At 41.0% G+C, this 19,595-nt stretch overlaps 1 protein-coding gene across 3 annotated transcripts in view; it reads right to left on the reverse strand.

Annotated features, from left to right (window-relative positions):
- rho-5 (rhomboid-5) overlaps positions 1 to 19,595 on the reverse strand; it is a 45,157-nt gene that overhangs the window by 24,896 nt on the left and 666 nt on the right. For all 3 annotated transcript variants that reach the window (XM_069058978.1, XM_069058979.1, XM_069058980.1), the window contains exons 2-3: positions 19,480 to 19,579; positions 725 to 2,524 (exon numbers count right to left, since the gene is read on the reverse strand). In XM_069058978.1, coding sequence (XP_068915079.1) covers positions 725 to 2,493 — 1,769 coding nt within the window. In that variant the 5' untranslated portion in view covers positions 2,494 to 2,524; positions 19,480 to 19,579. The remainder of the gene's footprint in view (positions 1 to 724; positions 2,525 to 19,479; positions 19,580 to 19,595) is intronic.

Below are 19,595 nucleotides of genomic sequence, written 5' to 3' on the forward strand. Positions count from 1 at the left end.
TCTGAGCGGTCATGTCTGCGACATTTTTATATGGCAAAAGAAAAACGTATAAAAATGTTGGTCATTTGAAGATGACAGGTGCGTTATATTATTGTCATCTCTCATCTCGACGTCCGCATCGTCGACGAAACTCTTGTCCACGGTCGGTATTAATGTAAATTTTTATGTCCCTTAGTTGGTGCAGCTGCGCGTAATGGCAGCCCTGCGTGTCACTGCACACTCGAAAAATCATCGAATGAGTGAGCGAGCGAGCGCGGCGGCCGCTTCGCATTTATTGTTTCTAATTGGTGCAATTTGGTGTGGGGCTGCGAAGGGGCGCGTTCTGCTGACGGCGTCTTTTCACCGGGAATACCCCAAATGCCCTGCGTAGTTGAAGAGTGTAAGTAGCTTTGCTCGCACTTTATCGGAGCTCGTGTGACAGCAGTTCCTTTGACGTTAAGTCTAATTACGTATAAAATACCGCCAACCTGACGGCGAGAATGCCGCTTCAGCGTTTTACCATTCCACTTTTCCCGCGTATTAAACCATTACTCACTTCACGTTCAGACGTTAATAATATCTAGACGAGCTTTGACAATTTGGCCCGAGGCGCCGACGCAAAAAATGATAAGCGCGTCGAGCTGTAGCTATGGCGCCGCCGTTTCCAAGTGCAAAATGCACCCGCGAAGATGCTGATAGGATAGGTCTCGTGGGGCGGGAGGTATCTTTTTGGGGTAGTACTCACCAGACGGCGACCGTCAGCGAATTCTGCGCCCTCCTCGTGCAGCAGTTCTCGTTGCAGACGGAGCCGTCGGCCGAGCCGATGCTGCCGCGGGGCGGTGGGGTGGCGCACACGTGTCTGCCCCCCGACGCCCCCACGTACTCGACGCTGGGGCTAGCGCAGATGCTGTGTCGACATTGTCCCTTGGCCCTCAAGTTGGGCGACACGAAACCGACGCACTCTTTGCCGCACTGGGTTCCCTTCTCCTGTTGGTACGCGCAAGTCTGATAGCTTTGGCACTGCATTTCTTGAAGACTCGAGTTGTTGACGCATGGTGGTACTTCTTTCTGATGGAGGTCCTTGCCCTGACTGGTCACCGAACTGCTAGAACTAGAACCCGGACTGGACTTGGATAACTGGTAACCGTCCTGGTACTGGCAGCACTTGACGCGATTCGGTGTACCCATGTGCGAGTACCTCACCCTCTGGTACTGGTTCGAGGGATAGGGCAGGGGCAGTCTGTAGTGGTAGGCCAGATCGCGTCTCATGTACGGGTCGTTCGCGTTGAACTTGGTAGTATAGCGCTCGTAAGACTGGTAGGTGTTGTAGTAGGGTTCCTGCTGCTGCGGTACGTACCTCTCGACGGGCATGTGCGCGTTGGGGGGTATGTACCGGTCGTTGGTGACGAATCTGTCCGGGCCATTCACATGGTACCGTTCGTTGGTCGGATAGTACTGGTTCCTGTCTTTGTATCTGGCGTCGTGATGGTACCTATCGTACCGATCTTGGTACCTCTGCTGTTTGTCGTACCTTTCGACTTTCTTAGGGGAGTACTTTTCTGTGGGCGAAGGTGAGAGTGGCGGTGGTGGGATGAAGCGTTCGGGCGGCGGTGGTACCGTGTTGGTGGGAGAAGGAAAAGCGTTGTTGGGAAAACAGTCGGGACTGGGCGTGTTTTCCGGGGAGAGAGGCGGCGGCGGCACGAATCTATCGCTCGCCGGAGCCGGTGAAGGTGGTTCCATGTAAGGTACTTGAGTGAAAGGTACGCGCTCGTTCCGCTCCTGGGTCGCGAAGCGCTCAGGGCACGGTATGGCGGGAAATCGTTCGGGAACGTATTGGTCGTACCGGTTCTGGTACTGCTGGTACCGTTCCGTCTTCCTGTCCGAGCTGGCCGACCTCTCCCTGATCTTGTTGGCGCTCCGGTGCCGTTCCGTCGGCGTGTACCGCTCGATGGAGCAGACGCTCTGCGCCGAACTGTGCCTATCGTTGGTGCCGAAGTTCTCCCTCTCGATCGGGGTGTACCTGTCGGCCGCGGCGGCCTTGTCCTTGTCGACGGCCACGGCGTGGTACCGGTCTGTCGGCGTGCTCGTCCTCGAGTATCTGTCGATGGTGTGCGTGTGGTACCTGTCCAGGCTCCCGACCGGGGTGTACCTCTCCGGGTACCTCTGACAGGTGGCGTAGTGGTACCGCTCGGCCTGGAGCTGCGCCCTCTCGTCCGCCGGCTGCAGCCGCTCGGAGGAGACGGAGGTCTGGGGCCGCTCCCCCAACGGGTACCGCTCCGACACCCCCTGGTACCGCTCGCCCGAGGGCAGCCGGTCCGAGCCGCCGCGCTCCGTCGCGAACCTGTCCCCGTACCGGTCGGCGGGGTCGAGGAGGCTCTTGTCGCTCGCATAGCGATGGTCTGCAGACGCAGGAATACAACCAACAGGACACTGCAGGGACGGCGGTACCGGCGACTGTGAGGCATGCTGCTGTAGCGTGATCTGTCTTCGGCCGTAATCCTCTTCCACAGGCATCCTGGAGGCCCTGGCCCCGCTGTCAGGACATCTGCAACAACAATACGCACGTCAACGGATCGCTACCAATGGCGGAACATTTGTCTGCAGTTGAGCCGGCTTTATGGCAACGTCACAGACTGCTCGCTAATCGATACTCGGAGTCTGGCTAACGGCAGTTATTTATTTCAGTTTGGAGATCCCGCCAGCCCGACAAACATAAACTATTTTGCGAATCAGTTCTGCAATTGCCGAAGGCGCGCCACTCGATTAATTCTAACGATAACTAATCGAAATTTCGACGCTACCGATACCAACTTCCTAATCCCACCTTCGACGAGATTATGCACTCACAATCGGAATTTAACCGACCGCATCTAAACAAAGATTTCTATCCCTCTTACTCAACCCGCTCCCTTCAAAACGCACCCCTTCGTTCGTTCGACGCCGACGAGTCTAGGGAATTTTTACGCGTACGTGCGGCAACACTGCCAAATGTTATTTTGACCTGTGTACGTTACTAAATCGAACGCACCCAAAATAGCGTCATATGACAGCAGCAGTAAAAAACCTTCAACCAACTTTACTCACTAATTATTTTCAGAAAACATCAATATAACATCAACAATTGACAGTTTGTGCAAATAAAAAAATCTAATACAGTTTCTCTGTGAAATTTTGAATAAGTTTTTCCAACAGATGCCACCAAATTCTCATTTTTGGGTAAGACTGGATTCACGACTATGCGACGAAATGTTTCTCCGTCAGCTACTTTTGCATTTGAACATTGACAAATCGATAACTCTTTCATCTTAAATAATAGTCTTTAACAGACTAATCAAACAACTTGGAAAGGGAGCAGAGTACGTTCAAAAGTGGAGCTTTCGCCCTTGAATTTAGTTGGCCCACGGTTGCCAGATGTCGCCCGAAACGCTCACATTTTTGTACTTTGTGGATAATAGATTATCGATTCGCAAATCGTTCATAAAACGCAATTCCAAATTCACTTGCAGCGGTTAGTTTACAACGTCGGATTGAACAATAAACGAAATGAATTGCCCATCCGCATGCAACGATCAACTTTTATGTCGTAATTCCGAAGAATCTCGTTCAATTATTCGCCATATTGCAACTATGTAAAGTGCACACGCTGCACCGGAGATGGTCATCGCAACGAGGTGATAAAAATACTCCGGTAGATCGAAAGCGACGGCCCCGACCTCGAGTCCGGTTGATCCGGAGCGCTCCAGAAAACTTCGTCGCTCGACCGGAGTCGACTAAATTAAGAAACATGACGGACAATCGTGAGACAAACGCCACGTCAGACCTGTTAAAAATTGTCGTCGTTCCATTTTTTGCCTCGAAAGCGAGAGTTCAGCGGTCCTAACAAGGTAGAGCTCCGCCCCACCGACGAATCCGAACTTGTTCGGAACGAAATCAGATTCGAACCTCTCAAACGCCCATAAAAATTAAGTGTCAACGTTAATCTCCTGTTTGTTTTCGGCGTCTCTCACTCAAACTTTTATTTTTAGATTTTTTTTATCTCACAAATTAAATTCTTCTGGAAGCCGTATCGAGCCGAAATGGAAGTAAAATTTGATTACATTCTTTGGTTCATTTTATGAAATTATATTTTTTGCCGGGACGACTCATCTGCGCTTGCCGTATTTCAGCATTCCCGATTCCGAATGTCATTTCTCGTTTATTACTAATATAAAATACAGAAAAAAAATTACACCGTCCCGCGCTAGCTTCCCGCACTCCGGAACCGAAACGGACCCGGTTTCCAAAAGGGAAAAAATTCGAATCGACCGAAGAGAATTTCGCTCGGCGTCGGATCAAAAGCATTTTGCCCGTGGCTCCCAGGCTCACCTCTCTGGTGCAATGTTGCGCCCCACAAATAAAACTACCACTTTACTCGGATACTTTGAAATCTATTTAACTTCGCTCGCTGCACCGATTTTTTAAACTCCGCCGTCTTAATGGACCCGCCTAATTTATATTAACTTGTCTGCGTCTCGAGTGGAGGCAAATTCCCAACTGCAAAGCTACTTACGACTCCGAATCGTGAAGTTCTCCACAAAATCTGGCCAACTTGCCTCGTACCGGATTGATCAAAGAACGCTCTTCCGACGCCATGTTTTCTGCAAGCCCCAATTCGAACGCCCCCCTCGCCCCAAATCAACGAAAATGCAACAAAAATGCAACGGGCCCCAGCCCCGCGCCATCTCTGATCGAGAATGTCGTTTCCATACTGCGTCAAACTGTGGCATCCCCAGATCAATCCACGACGCCCCTATCGCCTCGCATTTTTTTTAAACAACCGCTACAATGTAAGAACTACGCATTTGGAATGCGGAACGCGTCATGCGAAATTTTAAGCTTCGATCTCTCGGAAATGGCCCAGGAATGTCGCCGCGTGCGAAAGTGGTGTCTTAGCTTGCCCCGCCAATTGTGGACAGATCCAGAGGTCGCCACTCGACCAACACCGGAACTGGAACTAGGTCCGGTGATGGAGCAATTTCGTTTGTCGCGCGGAAAAAATGATTTACGAGTGATCGGTTCCGATTTTTGCGTCCGCCTGTTTCGCTAATTCCACCGGAGGAGATAAATATCGCAATTGCCGTTGGCTGGTGGAACATTTCGGTTCGTCGGGGGAAAAAAATCTCATTACGACTACTTTAAATGTGAATATCTCAAAACGTATTTATTGGAAACATCAAGCGAATTAATGTGATGGGTTGTAAATTTTACGGTCGGATGCACGGCCAGATTTTCCGCGGATATTTATGAAAATTCTACCGAGTTTTCTCCATTCCGGACTCATCAGATACGCTTTATTGATCGTCAGGAGTGGATAGTTTCAACACAGAATCCACCTAGAGTCGCTCTTTCCTACCGTCGATATTACTTTGCCGCTCTTACTCCATCTCTACGAGCGGCAAACCGGTCTCGCGTTTGCCAACTCTCCCCTATGCAATTTCTTTCTGTTGTCGCGACGTCTACGCCTCTGGATTTTTTTTTTCACTTGGACGATCTTCGAAAACAATTTCTGGCAAGTTCGAACGAGTTTCGGCGGTCGGAGGTGTTACGTCGACGGTTTTTAAATCGGTCTGGTGCGTTTCCTCTCCGCATTAACGTCCCGCATTTAATTAGGACAAAACAGCGTTCGGAACAAAGTTGGAAAAGAAAATTTGGAATGACGCCGCCCGTGCGGCACTCCCTCCCGTTGGAGATTCCGCCGGAGCAAAGTCCCCGACAAGTAATTACGCAAGTTAAACTGGGACAGAGCCGGGAGAAGACAAGACCATGAGTCGGAGAACATCCCGTAAAACATCTCTTAAGACTCCAAATTACCAGGCGTTGAACAGAAGGAACGACAGAACGGCAGTTAACTAAATTCCGGAGGTAATAGACCGAAATTCGAGAGGTTCACGAAGGGTTTTCCAGGTGCGAATTGACCGTAAAATTTAATTTTTTCCTTTCGCCCGTCGCGGTTCCGGCCGACTCCACGACTAGTAAGTTTTCCGGTGATCCGGATTCTCGTATGCGGGACGCATTCATTATTAAATGCGCCAGGTAGGGTAGGTAAATTAGATGCGAGAAAGGGGGCAGGTTTATGGCGGACCGAGGCGCCGCCATTTTACCAAAATGGCGACTGATGACCGAACGATTTTTTACTCCAGTTATCTTTCAGATCATTTCGAAACCGAACTGTGACAAAGTTGAAAGTTCGTAATTTATGCGAGGACCCCGAGCAAAAACTGTAATTTTCTAATTCCTAGATCGACTTGAGGAGCGAATAAATTTACTAACCGCACAAATGGTGGATGCGCTTGATTACTGCGGACCGAATTTTGATGAGAATTAAGAAATTGCTAGACCCTGCTTAATCTTTAGTTGTGATAATCTGATAAAAATGCAAAAATCAACCTTGTGGAGCTCAGACCAATTTGGAAAATTACAAATCTTTATTAATATTTTAACTGATGCGATCCCTTGATTCTTGATGAACGCGAGAAAGAAAATTAGTCCGCAAGAAAATCTCAAGCTTTTGTAACTCTGTAAATACGTCATGCAGAGAAAATAAATAAATATATTTGAAATAAATATGTAGTTTTTTATTTGATCGCAATTCTACCTACAACAAAATTATCTGAGTAACAGACAGCGTAGGTGTTCGTACCTTTTGACAAAAAGAGAATATTAAAAAATGCAATGGGCACAGTGAAACAAATATACCATATGAAATATATGAAAAAGGGCGGCTGTGAAAAACAAGAGATTTGAAAGCTTGAACAATCCAGTCCTAAATGTCATTATAATGATTAAACGAAGATGAAAAGTGGTTTTGGTTTGAGAACGGTTCCTAGATGAATGAGTCATAATTACCAATAGTACTATAATTGACAAATTGAAAGTTAGGTTATGTGAATCTTAGTTGTTAGTTTTCGATACTTTTGTTTTTCTCAGCCGCTCTTGACCATACATTTTTCGACACATGGTAGGTATAAAACAAACGCTGCGTTACTGTTGTTGTTGTTGTTGTTGACGGATGTCGACATTTTAATTAAGTTACTTTAACTTTGGTCGATGAAATCGTTGCACCGTTTGCATATTCAATCTGACATTTCGACGTCGCCCGTAAATCTAGTTTTATGGAAAATTTTCGGAGGAAATCGGCGAAAGAACGGCGAATCTGTTAAACGACAGTTACATTTTCGCCGTTATTCGATGGGCCAGTTGAGCTCTCCGAACCGCATCTAATTTTTTTTACGAGAAAATCAATAGCGGAAGCTCTAATTCGGGAAGTAGGTGAAAGCATCGCCTAGTCGACAAGTGTGAATTTTTCTCCGCGACGGGAAAAAATGCAATTTCACGTTTTCGGTGATGAACGAAAATTGCAGATTTCTGTTATTACTGGATGGGAGTCGATAAACGTCAACGTGTCAACCGTTTCGTCTGAGTCGTGGAAAATGCAGCGGGTGGAATATTTACCGGAAAAACTGACAAATAAATTCGCTAGTTCCGGCACCCGCAGGAAACTAGAAAATCGAAGTTGTTTGTTGATGCAAAAATTGTGGATGGCTGAAAAGCGACGCCTGATGGACTGGGGAGACCTGTTTCGGTGAAAATAATCGGAAAAATTAAGACCTCTAAGATTTGCGCTTCTTTCAGCATTCAAATTATGCAAATCTCTCGGGAGTCAAGTAGTATCACAGTATTTTGTAGTTTTTGGGAAATAATAATAAGTTTTCGATATCAAACAATACAACATATCATTGTAGTCCGTCTAGCACAGGGTGATTACAAAATAATGCCGGCATGATTATGTTTGCTAAAATAATACACCACACCCCTATTTAGCAATAAATTAACTAATGGAGAATTTGGAATCATATTATCAACGATACATTATTACTGTTGCTAAGCAACCAGGACTACATTATTAATCATCTTTAATTCAGTAGCGTACTGGAAATTTCCAGCTGTTTTTAATTGTTCTTATCTCGAAAATGAAAAGATATTTTTTAACAAATTATTTCTTAATCGCTTCCACTCATCGTCACTTGTTACCGTTACTCAAGTTTTCTTAGGCACCCTTTACGGCAAGGTAATTTTACGTACTCCCATGCGGACAAGAAGTAACTCTTTTTCGGACGCACTTTTCAGGGCATGAATCGTGGCGCTATCTGTTGATCTGTTTAGTAACTTGACAACGAAACCAACAAAACCGAGTTAAGCATATTACAAACAATAAATTTCTCGTTTTGTTGGCAACCTGATAAAAAATACTATAAAAAAACTGTTAATATGTAGACCTACATTTATTAATTTATTACCTGATATTACCTGTACATATTAATAAATTTATTTATTTGAAAAAAGTAGATAGAAAATAAATTTGTAATTTTCCAATGATTTTGTTTTGTAGTTCGTTAGGTCGACTAAAAAATTTAATGAGCACCTCTGCCAAAAAGTGCCTTTTGTCCTCAAACCTCGGCTGCGCCTCGGCTAGAAAATCCAGACTCGGGCGAAAAAGATGCACTTTTTGGCTTTGATACAACCAACAATTATTTCACTACAAGGTCAGTAAAAGCCTATTATTGAGTAATTTCTGGGATAATGAAATCTGACCGAGAATAAATTAAATAAAATTTTATTAACAAATTAAAATAGATACAAATCGTCATCCACCTTTTTTGTTGCTTCTCTTATTGATAGAGCCATACACCTTCCACTTTCATTTGTCACTATTTACTCGATAATAATGTGCTAAATCAATTTTTTTAAATTAAATAAAACAAGCTACTTTTTTGTGTTTTAATAAATCAGGTCCTGATAAATTAATCCGGCCTAAATGGCATTTCATTGACCGCGTAGAGCGTTAAAACGTAGGCGTCTTTATTTCAAACGTCGTAAATATCTCGGTAATTCTAAATATACAATAATACTTTATACTCCGAGCAAAGTGGTGAAATTTGAGAGTACATTTGCCGAGAAATGTTTTAAAATGTGTAAAAGATACACAAGTAAATGGCGAGTGCTTCGTAAAACGAACGTTAGAATATTTCTGTTGTTTGATAAAACGACTAGACTGCACACCCACGTCCACTCATTTTACGAACAGACCAACAAAGAAAACCGCAACCGTCTGGCGTTATTACAAACTGAAAAACAAAATATTTTCGTCGCGCAAAATGGTGGATGCGCCGGGCGACCACCGCCAAATTTTCCTTCTCTTGATTTTTCTTCGACCGTCGACCAGTGCAGCTGCGTGAAAACGTCCACCTTATGCAATTCCAACGATTTATCCGGACCTCTTCGAGAGAGTTTCCGCCAGATAGCTCACTGATTAGGAGGCGTCGATGAACCTTTTGTGAACTGGTGCGTCGGTGGTCAGCAAAAAAGTATCGGCGGAATTTTTAGTGAAACGGAAACGCCACCGAGAGACTATTTGTCACACATAGACCATTTAACCTCGGCCTCTTGTCTGCGCCGGAAAGACAAATTAACGTGAGACGTGTCGCACCGGCATGGCGGCCGACGCCATATTAAATTTTTTTCGACCACTCCATCGGAATCCTTCTCTCCTGCAAGAACAAACAGATACCTGCGCGTTTGCAAAACAAAACTAGTCAAGAGCGAGCAGCAGAATTTACTAATTGGGTAAACAGAGGCGGATGGAGCGATCCTCGACCCGAGTAACTGAGAGGCCGATCAAAAAATTCTTGGGGAAACCTGACACGGTACCAGGAAGGTTTGAACGCAGTGCCCCTGGCGGCGAAGCGTCGAACAATTCGCATCGTCAGAAAGTGACAGATGATAATCGGACCAAAGAGGTATTTTGCGCGAACAGCTTGTCGAAAATGCTCTGTATCAATCATTTTTCATTAGTCCTCGCCGCTACATCATCGTTCACAAATGCCGTGACTCGAGGTGTTCATTTAACTTTGAAAACAAATAAATTTGTCATCATAAACGTCAGTCGGAACGGGTTCTTGCACAGCGGAGTGCTTTGTCTCAACGAGTCGAGAGCTTTTTCCGCTTTCGTCATTAAAATATCGAAAATCGTCCTGCACGTGAAAAAAAATTAATCAAAGTGTCACGTGACGTCGTCCCCGTCCGAACAAACCTCCTCTGCACCCTACCCGGAGCGAAATTCGATTCTTCGGCGAAACTTTTCCGTTTATTATTATTTACCACTTCCTAAATGACGATTCGGCGAACGAATCGGTGTCGGCGCTCCTCCATTAAAAAAAGTTCAAGGCTGATCAGATCGCGCTAATGTAAGCGAAATATACTTAACATATAATTTATCGCGTCGATGGTGGCGGCGATAACCGTATTTTATTATGCGGGACCGAATTAGGTCGCCAAACTGCCGACCGATCCGCTCTAAAATTTCAATTAAACGCAATCAATTCCGCAATCAGCGTTTAAAATAAAATACGTCCCGCATTAAAACAATCACAAATGATTGATCGTCCCGCTTCCGGTGCGTAGATGGCGCGGCGGTCGCTGAGGCCGCGGCCACAACGCCGACCGTCGCGTGGAAGGGGCCTAACGCGATGACGATCAATAAAAATCTTTACAACTCCTCGCGACAATTAAACGAAACGAGTTACGACCCAACAAAAGAAATAATTTGTTTGGACATCTGAGCCGAATTAAATCGCGAATTAAAAAAAAAGATGCAAGCCCCGGGGGGCACGTCTTGCACAAGTGTACACTCCTTTGCGACACAAAGTCGGCTTTGATCTCGATCCGTCCACAGTCTCTTGTCTAATCCGGAGTGGGAGTTCAATTAATTTTTTATCATTTCGTGCGACGCCATCCGGCCGAAATAAATTATTTTTGGGAGCGCTCATGATGAATAATAAAACTATTACAGTGGTCGCGTTTATCGGTAAATTAAAACATTTTAATGCAAATTTGTGTTGAAACATTAATATTTGCAATTTGTTGGGCGACATTTAAATAAAATAGTGACCGGCTGTAGCAACTATTAAATAAATTGGTGACAAATCGTGACGAAACCGAATGGCATACTCGTAACACGCGCGCAGAAGTGCTTGAGCTGTCAGAACTGTCAGCAGCAGTCATGTGACACAAACGCGAATCCTCGAGGGTTCGACAATCGAATTGACTAATTTAGAAGTTCGTGTCAACTGTCATTTCCCCATTAATAAACCAAAACTTTTGTCACTCGCCGACGATAGTGTGGCAGGACTGTCTGCATTTGTCAACGTCACACGTCAAACAAAAAACGAGGTTAGGGTCAATAGCGACAGGTCTGTGTGAATCAAACCACTTTGTCTGGAGTAACCGAGTTCTTGCAAAAATGCTTGTGCACTCCCACGATGGCCTTATAAATATTCACGAGGTGAAAATCAATCAGTGCTCGAAAAGATACACAAGAAAATGGCTTCGCCGTTTAAATAAATTATGCGCAAACAGGGAGATATGTTAATGCACAAGAAAACAGAAGTGTAAATAATAAATCGTGAGAAAACAACAGCGCGTACACACGACCGCTATCGATTCCATCGACGGCTCCGACAAACACGTTGAGGCGGGCCGTGTGCCGTCGAAGGCAGGTCCGAGCTTGAACCGCACGCGTAATTTTTATTAGTTCAAGTGGGACGCGCGCGCTATTCTATTTACTGACCCCTTCGACGGACTCCGTTTTATGACGGCCAACTAGAGCCGAGTGGAGACGTAATGAAATTTCATACGGGCTTAAACATTTTAATCAAGTTTCTTGGAAAAACTTTGCAATAAAAACTCATTTCGGTGAGCTTACGAAAAAGAAAAAACAGTAGAATTAGAGTGGACGAGTGTCGGCACAAATAAGAAATTAACGCGTCAAGAGGGGGGAAAATGTGGAACGCAAACTGGATTTTCAGTGAAAATTGTGATGTGTACGGGTTCTTAAAGGTCGTGAAGAAGTTTTATTGGAAAATTTTCGTTTGTAAATTAAATATCGGCAGTTTTCCAGAGGCATGATTTGGGATTTTTTTTCGATAAAATTTGTTCAAAATCAGTCAACGCCGAGGCTACACGATCAAGAATACAGGGTGCTTTTGAAATGCGTACACAAATTTTAATCACGAGCTACTGGCTTCATGTAGAACTCGGAAAAAATATTTAAAAAATTCTGTCAAAAAATAAAATGACATTTATTTTTTGAGCTACAATTTTTTTAAATTGCTTTTAGTTTTCTACGTTGTCCTACAACCTCGTAGGTAAAATTTCGGCACATTTTAAATATACACCCTGTATATCATGTTTTATAAAATGTACGCCAATGCGAAGTAATCTATAGGAAATATGCTTTAAAACAAGGAAATCGCATTGGTGTACGTTTTATAAAATATGATATACAGGATGTATTTTTAAAATGTGCCGAAATTTTAACTACCAGGTTGTTTGACAAAGTAAAAGACTAAAAGCAATTAAACAAAATTGTAGCTCAAAAAATAAATGTAATTTTATTTTTTGCTATAGAATTTTTTAGATATGTTTTCTGAGTTCTACATGAAGCCAGTAGCTCGTGGTTAAAATTTGTGCACGCATTTCAAAAACACCTGTATATTTTCAAATGGAATTAGGTTTTTTTAAAAAATTCACAAATCCCCAAAACATTAGTAAACGATAAACCAGCGAATTCCTCTCGTAATGGAGGTCCACCAGTGGCGCCTCCGTCGTCGAACCATCTGGGAGTTGTGACGTCACGTGTGTCGCGCTTTTGTTTCTTAAGCACAAAGCGAAACGTTTCTTTGTGGAGCCGATGTAAATTACTCCGGTATTGATTGTTTTTCTTTGGATATTGCGGAGCGGGGCGACATTTTCGAGCACAATAGAACCGTCGATAAAACAGGAAATTGTAATTGAGGGCGGTGCAGTCGCCGCCAGGAGATAACGGCGGCGATAAATAAAAGTACAAAGTGACAATATAATCATATTTCGTGTTTCCACTGATGGGGGAAAGATGCGCTAAGCTCCGAGGCCCGCCCAATTACGACCCCGTCACGGGGGAATCATCCCCCGGCCCCGATTCGCTAATAAAGAGGAGAGAGGAGCGCGCGTACATTAAAATAGCGAAAATTGCATCATTAAAAAAAGATTTTTTTCGCTGGCCGCTCATTACCGTCGATTCGTTGTGAAAGTTGATAATTCATCTTTTTCGAGTTGACAACGCCTTTCTCGCAAGTTTCACGTCGTAATTTCTCATTCGCGTGTTTTAATGTTTGAGATTTTTTTCCGGGTCCTGTTAACTATCTGGAAAAGTTTATTTAGAAGACGAGGGCGGAAATGGCGTCCATATGTGGCGCGGCTGTTAAAAGTTGTCGCGAAGCGAAATGAAATTCGTAGGGAACATCTCCGTGATCTGTGCCAGTGTGTCGTGCACCGATAGTGCTCGGGTCTCTTAAGCCTTCATCAAGCCTCCATTATGTCCTTTCTGGACCAGCGCGAACGTCAGAAAATCGTTTCGTCTTATCCGGCGTCCGATCTCCGGGTCATCCCCCGTCGAGAAAGCCCCGACGTGGCTTCGAGAGAGTAACTGAACTGCGGTAATTGTTAGGGATGCGGATGGATTTATCAATAGAGAGGCCGATCGGTTTCCGCGATGGTTGCTTCTGCTATTTCTTGAATATTTCAATTTTCGTGGGGCCCACGGAGGCGGAGGAGACGGCCGCGAAAGGTCACCGCGGCGAATCGATAAATCGTAAAGTAATCCAAAACCTCCATTAACACTTAGTACTTCCTAAACTTGTTGACAGAGTAAATAAATGATTACCTGCTACAAATAATAACAACATATCTGTGTTTGTATTTTCAGAAAACTTAACGAGTACCAATTTACCTCCTGAAGTCCTGAGGAGGCAAAATAAGAAAAAATGTCATATGTATATACTTTTTTGGTCGACACTGTCAGAATTTGAGAATTTTCTCCTGCATGAACTTGTCAAAACGAAACATTAAGCTAATTTTAAAGATTTTAAGCGATCTGGAGCTTTAAGGGGCTCATCGACCAAAAAAAAAAAAAGTATTCAACTCGTTCGGTGTAAGTTGGGCTCTTTATGGCATGAGTGGGTCAGGTCAGGTCAGGTCACTCATTCCATAAAGAGCCCAATTTACACACGAACTCGATAAATAAACTACTATGTACAGTTGCGACCGTTGAAAACTCAGACACTTTGACAACGCCAAACTTTTAGCTTTGTAAATGGTATTGAAAGTGACGTTTCTCAAAATGTCACTCAAACATTATCCACATTAATTTCTCTCGCAATGGCTCTTATACTCACACCGTCCCTCAGTCAAACACATTTTTGCAAATCAGATAATTGCGGCATTTCAAAAGTTACGCGCGATTCTGACCTAATATGTCAAATACTGACACTGACTTTATAATCCTTGATGAAAATCCTGTTTACGCTAATCAAATTTCGGAATTTATACAGAGTGTTTAAGTCTTTCCTGTCTGAGATTTCAACGGCCGCAACTGTACATATTAATGGAAAAAAAAATCTCGTCCATTAGTTTTAAAAAAATCGCCAAAAAAATCATCTTGGTGTTTTGTAAGAATTTTTGAGTCAAAAATTGCCATTTTGGATATTTGAAAGAACACGAAACTATTCTCTAAACAATAAAATAAAATTTCCGTCAAAGTTGTCGACGCACCACGGATCACTTTCTGCGTTGTGGATAAATGAACACCCGATACAATCCAACTTTTAACAAAAATTATTTTAATGGACAAGTTTTCATTATTTTATTATTTATTAATTTTTCAGGTGTCCAAATAAAATTAAATTAAAGTTTAATTAATTATTCAAAATGCGACAAAATGAATTTCCAATTTCTTCCAAGTATTCATAAACTGTCGCAAACACTAAAAAGTTTTAATTAAAAAAAAATCTTTATGCTAATTTAGTTCTCGAACGAGCACACTTCTGGGACTACTATTTAATACTTTTCAATGGAGAATGTCTACTTTTCAAAGATTTGAAATATGTATGTAGAGTTGGTTGCAATAAAAACGGGAAAAGAAAATGTTCCTAATGTACTCGTAAATTTGCTTTGGTCCACTTGTCAATTAATTGTCTACACGACAATGTCTATCAAATATTTTTTTAAGTGTCATTGAATTTTGCCCATGATTCTAACCTAACTCTCGTAAGAAGATTTTACACTGAAAAAAATGTAAAAATGTGTTAATTTTATTCTGACAGTTCCCGGTTTTTTTTTTGCAACCAACTGTATATTTTAAATTAGACCGAGTGGAACAAAAGTATCAAATAATCGCAGTAACTTTTTAATTTGAAAAATTATGAAAAAATGTTTAATATAAAAGTTGTTTGGTTTATTATCATGTATGACGTTCAACAAAAATTGTCAACATTCTTGATATATTGCATTATATTACTTAGTAAGTTAATTTTATCACCTTTGTTTTTTTTTATTCTTTTTCACCATAATGGCAAAACTGTATTTATGAATACAGAAAGATACGCTTGTTTGAAAATCACACAAAAAATGTATGGGTGCTATTTAAAAAACCAAAGTTGGTTGCCATAGCAGCGAAACAAAAGAAGATAGGCACAAACTAGAAAGACCAGATGATGCAGGATAATACACCAATCAACTTTTATATTAAGCATTTTTTCATAAATTGTCAAATTAAGAAATTACAGCCAATATTTGATACTTTTGTTCCACCCTGTATAATGCATATGTTGTTTGTAGAATTCCCGGAACAATATTTAAAAATTGAAATATATTTTTGTTTCAGTGTATAAGAATTTGTCTTAAAAAAAGTATCCAACTTTTTTTAATTAAGCGTGTTTAGAAAAAATTTTTAAAAATTGTACAGGGTGTTTGGTGTTTAAGGTAATAAACTTTTCTGAGATGCACAGCTAGGTTAAATAAACAACTTTTCTTAGTGACATTCTTTTCAATTTGCTTTTTTTATTACGCTGAACTAAACTCTGTTTCCACTGTTTGTGAGCCACTGTTCGTCTCTGTAAACACGTAATTATTAATACCAAGCTAATACAGTAAAGTAAAATGCCTTAGCTGCCGCCATTATAATTTAGAATTTCGGTGAATCTCAAACAGTGGTTCCTCAAATTGAAAAAATGATTCCTAGAAAAGTATAATACATATTAAAAAATGTTACTACAGCGTGATCAACAATGACTGAGTCTGTTGGCAATGAAACAACTGAAAAATATTGGTGTTTTTCTGGTTCGTAATTGGCACTGACAGGATGTTTTAACTTGACACGACATTAAAAAAAAATTAGGTTATATCGGGTATGTTTATTCTATTACAAAAATGACCCTTGATGGTAAACGTCAAATTCGCCTGTCAACTCTGTCAAAGCTGAACCGGAAATGCGTTTAGATTACAGTGGTACCAAAATCATTGAAATTTTCATTGTTACCAACAGATTTAGTCATTCTTGATCACGTTGTAGAATAAAAGTCTTATTCTGTCTATTTCTTTACACAGGACAAGTTTTTTACCTTATACCCCAAACACCCTGTATAGCTCTAAACACCGTTCACGTTGTTTTGGCATAATGGGAGGCCATGATTAATTTTTTTAACGTTGGAAACACTGTTTGATTTCCGTCACTAAAGTGCTTGAGTGAATTTCCCGCTATGTCTATTCCAAATTAGTAAAACTGACAATAATGCACTAGATATTGACCCTATTTTTAACCTCAAACTTAACCTTATTCAACAGACAGCTTTACTACCACATTAAATGCAAGATTTCCATGGCCTCCCATTATGTCAAAACAATGTGAATGCGTTTTAACAAAAGAACTTTTTTGGAAACTGTTTGATTACTAGTCTGGTACCGAATCAAGAACACCTCTCAATATTTAATGTTTCATTTTCAAATTTTCTTATTACGTACTATTAAAAAAAAATAAATTTTATATTGCTTGATGGGATTTTCAATGGCATGTTGCATGTTATGTCGCATGTTTTTGTGGAAACATAAACAATAACTAATAAATAAATGAACAATTAACCAATTTAAGGTAAGATAAAACATGAATTGTTCTGAGAAGAGAAAATTCAGAAAATGTTTAAATTTAAAATTACATAATTTGTGGAGATCTTGTAAGATATAATTAAATCCAACGTTTTTATATATTTACAAAAGTACCAAGAATTGAGTAATTATAATTAAAAAGGTTTCATTTTGTTTTCAAATTAAAAGCATATTTTTTATGTTTCTTAATTAACGCTTATTTATTCAACATTCTCACCAATTTTTAAAAATGTAAAAATATCTAAAGCATTCTGTTAAACACATCGTACACTTGTCAAATGTTATATTAATAAATTAAAAAAATATATATTTTTTAAATTTTATTTTAATTGTATAGAATGTGTTCATATGAGTTCAGAATTCCATTTTAAAGTATAGAATTAATTTCCTCGACGTTTGTTTTCTTTCTTTAATGTTGCAATAAAAACTTGGAGCATTTGCCACAAAAAAGTCTCGAATTTTCCCTTTTTATACAGAGTGTCTCCTACCTAAGACTTTGGAGCCTATCTCGGTTATTTGCTAACGGATTTTTATGAAATTTAAAATGCAGATATTTTAGATGGCTTAAGATTTATATTAAAAAAACTCATCGTCAATAAATAATGCTGTAAGAAGAAGTTGTCCTCGAAAGACGTCTTGTTTGCAAGAAAAAAGAAAAAAAAACTGTGTTAAACGTAACTGCAGATGCAAAAACGTAGACGCGTATGAAATAATGGCCGAATTTTGGTCGCCCTTCTTCGCACAAACGCAGGTGACATTTGACGTTTATTGTTATGTTTTATTGTAAAATACATAATTTATTTATTGCAAAATTTGGTTCCTTTTTCAACAATATAGAAACTTCTGTCATTGTTGTCTATTTTTAAAGTACATATTTTTAATAAATAAATTTTCAATACAATTTTACTATTCTAATAAAGCTTTTGACACTTTTGACAGATTTTAAGGGGTGTACAAAACGTTGCTTGGGAACGTTTCATCAATTCTTTCAAAAGGTGACTACTCAAATACCTTCAAAATTTAGATCAAATGTTTGTTTTGACTGTACTTGATAATTACATTTTCTTTCTGGTTATGTTTGAATTTTACACATTTTTTTTTACTTTTTCTTTATATTCCACATAATTTCAATCGCGCTAATAAAACCACTCTACTCTGTTTGAAATTGTAATCTATTTCACAACATCGAATACGAATAAATGGACGATTCGAAAAATCACGGATACCAACCTTGTAGTTAGAAAATACCAAGTGAATGACTAATCTAACAACTGCAATTTTGTTTTTTGATTTCGCCACCAAACCGACACCTCCAGTAAATTTAATTATCCGTTATTTATGTTTATTGATTTTAAGTCTTGATAATTGGATCGATTACCAGAATAACACAATGGGATTAAAACATTTGCGAGCAGATGATTACAGGATATCCACGAGTGACAAAATTAATTTCCCAACTTAACTCATTAATTTCAGTCGTCACAATAACGAGTTATTTTCTATTGTAACTGTCAAATATATGTCAACGTCGAAACGACAACATAATTTCGTGTTTTATTTAACGAACACGTCGGGACGTTGTCAACAATACGTGTATTTACAGTGTCGAACACTTAAAAGAACTTAAAAAAAACTACAGTGATAATTATCAGACTTCAATTATCCGGCGCATCCACCATTTCTACGTTAGTGTTTTTTTTTAACAAAACGTGTAGAAACGTCAAGACGTTTCAATTTGTTAAGTAAACTTAAACAAAGTCAACCTTCGATTTTCTTTTGTTGTTTGGCCGCGTGTCGATGATCAATGAAATCACAATCTGTCATTCGGTCCGTTCACATTAATCCGAAGCGATTTGTCTATTTTATGTTTGCGTAAAATCTAGAACTTTTCATTTCGTCAATTAACCACAACAGCCAATCAAGGACATACGTCGAACGTTAGCTTCGGCGGAACATTAATCACGTGGGATGATTTACGGCAACTGTGGTGATAGAAATGAACATGAATTATCTATTTTGCGGGACCACAAGAAAGATCATTCGGGTTTTGGGAAGAAAAAAAAATCTAGAGCTGCCGACACTTCATAATTGGTTTGTTGTGTCGAATGATGAAAAGACTCGTCGGAAAGTCGGTTGGAAGAGGAAAACGAATCGAAAATGTACACATGTCGAGAGATTTGACAGTTTTGCGCACGACCTAAGCTGCGACGTACTCCTCTCCGCGAGATTAAATTGCGATCCGATTTAAAGTCTCCTTTGTTTCAATGAACGTCCGCGCCCGTGATTACTTAATTTTAATAGAGCCCACTTATCGTCGACATTCTCCTCACGTGCCCCCCACCCGGTCACATGTCGGTCCTCCGCGTTCCGGTTTATTAAAAGTCCAGCGTGAATATCAACGATGTTTATTAATTAAGAGGGGCTTACCTGTGACGGTCGCCGTGGTGATCCGTGATGGCGGCGCCAGGTCTACAGGGGGGCTACACCCCCCAGCCCCGCCTACCACATGACGATGCCGCTTCCGGTCCTGCAACATAAACACG

This window comes from Tenebrio molitor, chromosome 9 (genome assembly GCF_963966145.1).
Source record: "Tenebrio molitor chromosome 9, icTenMoli1.1, whole genome shotgun sequence".
Taxonomy (NCBI): Eukaryota; Metazoa; Arthropoda; class Insecta; order Coleoptera; family Tenebrionidae; genus Tenebrio; species Tenebrio molitor.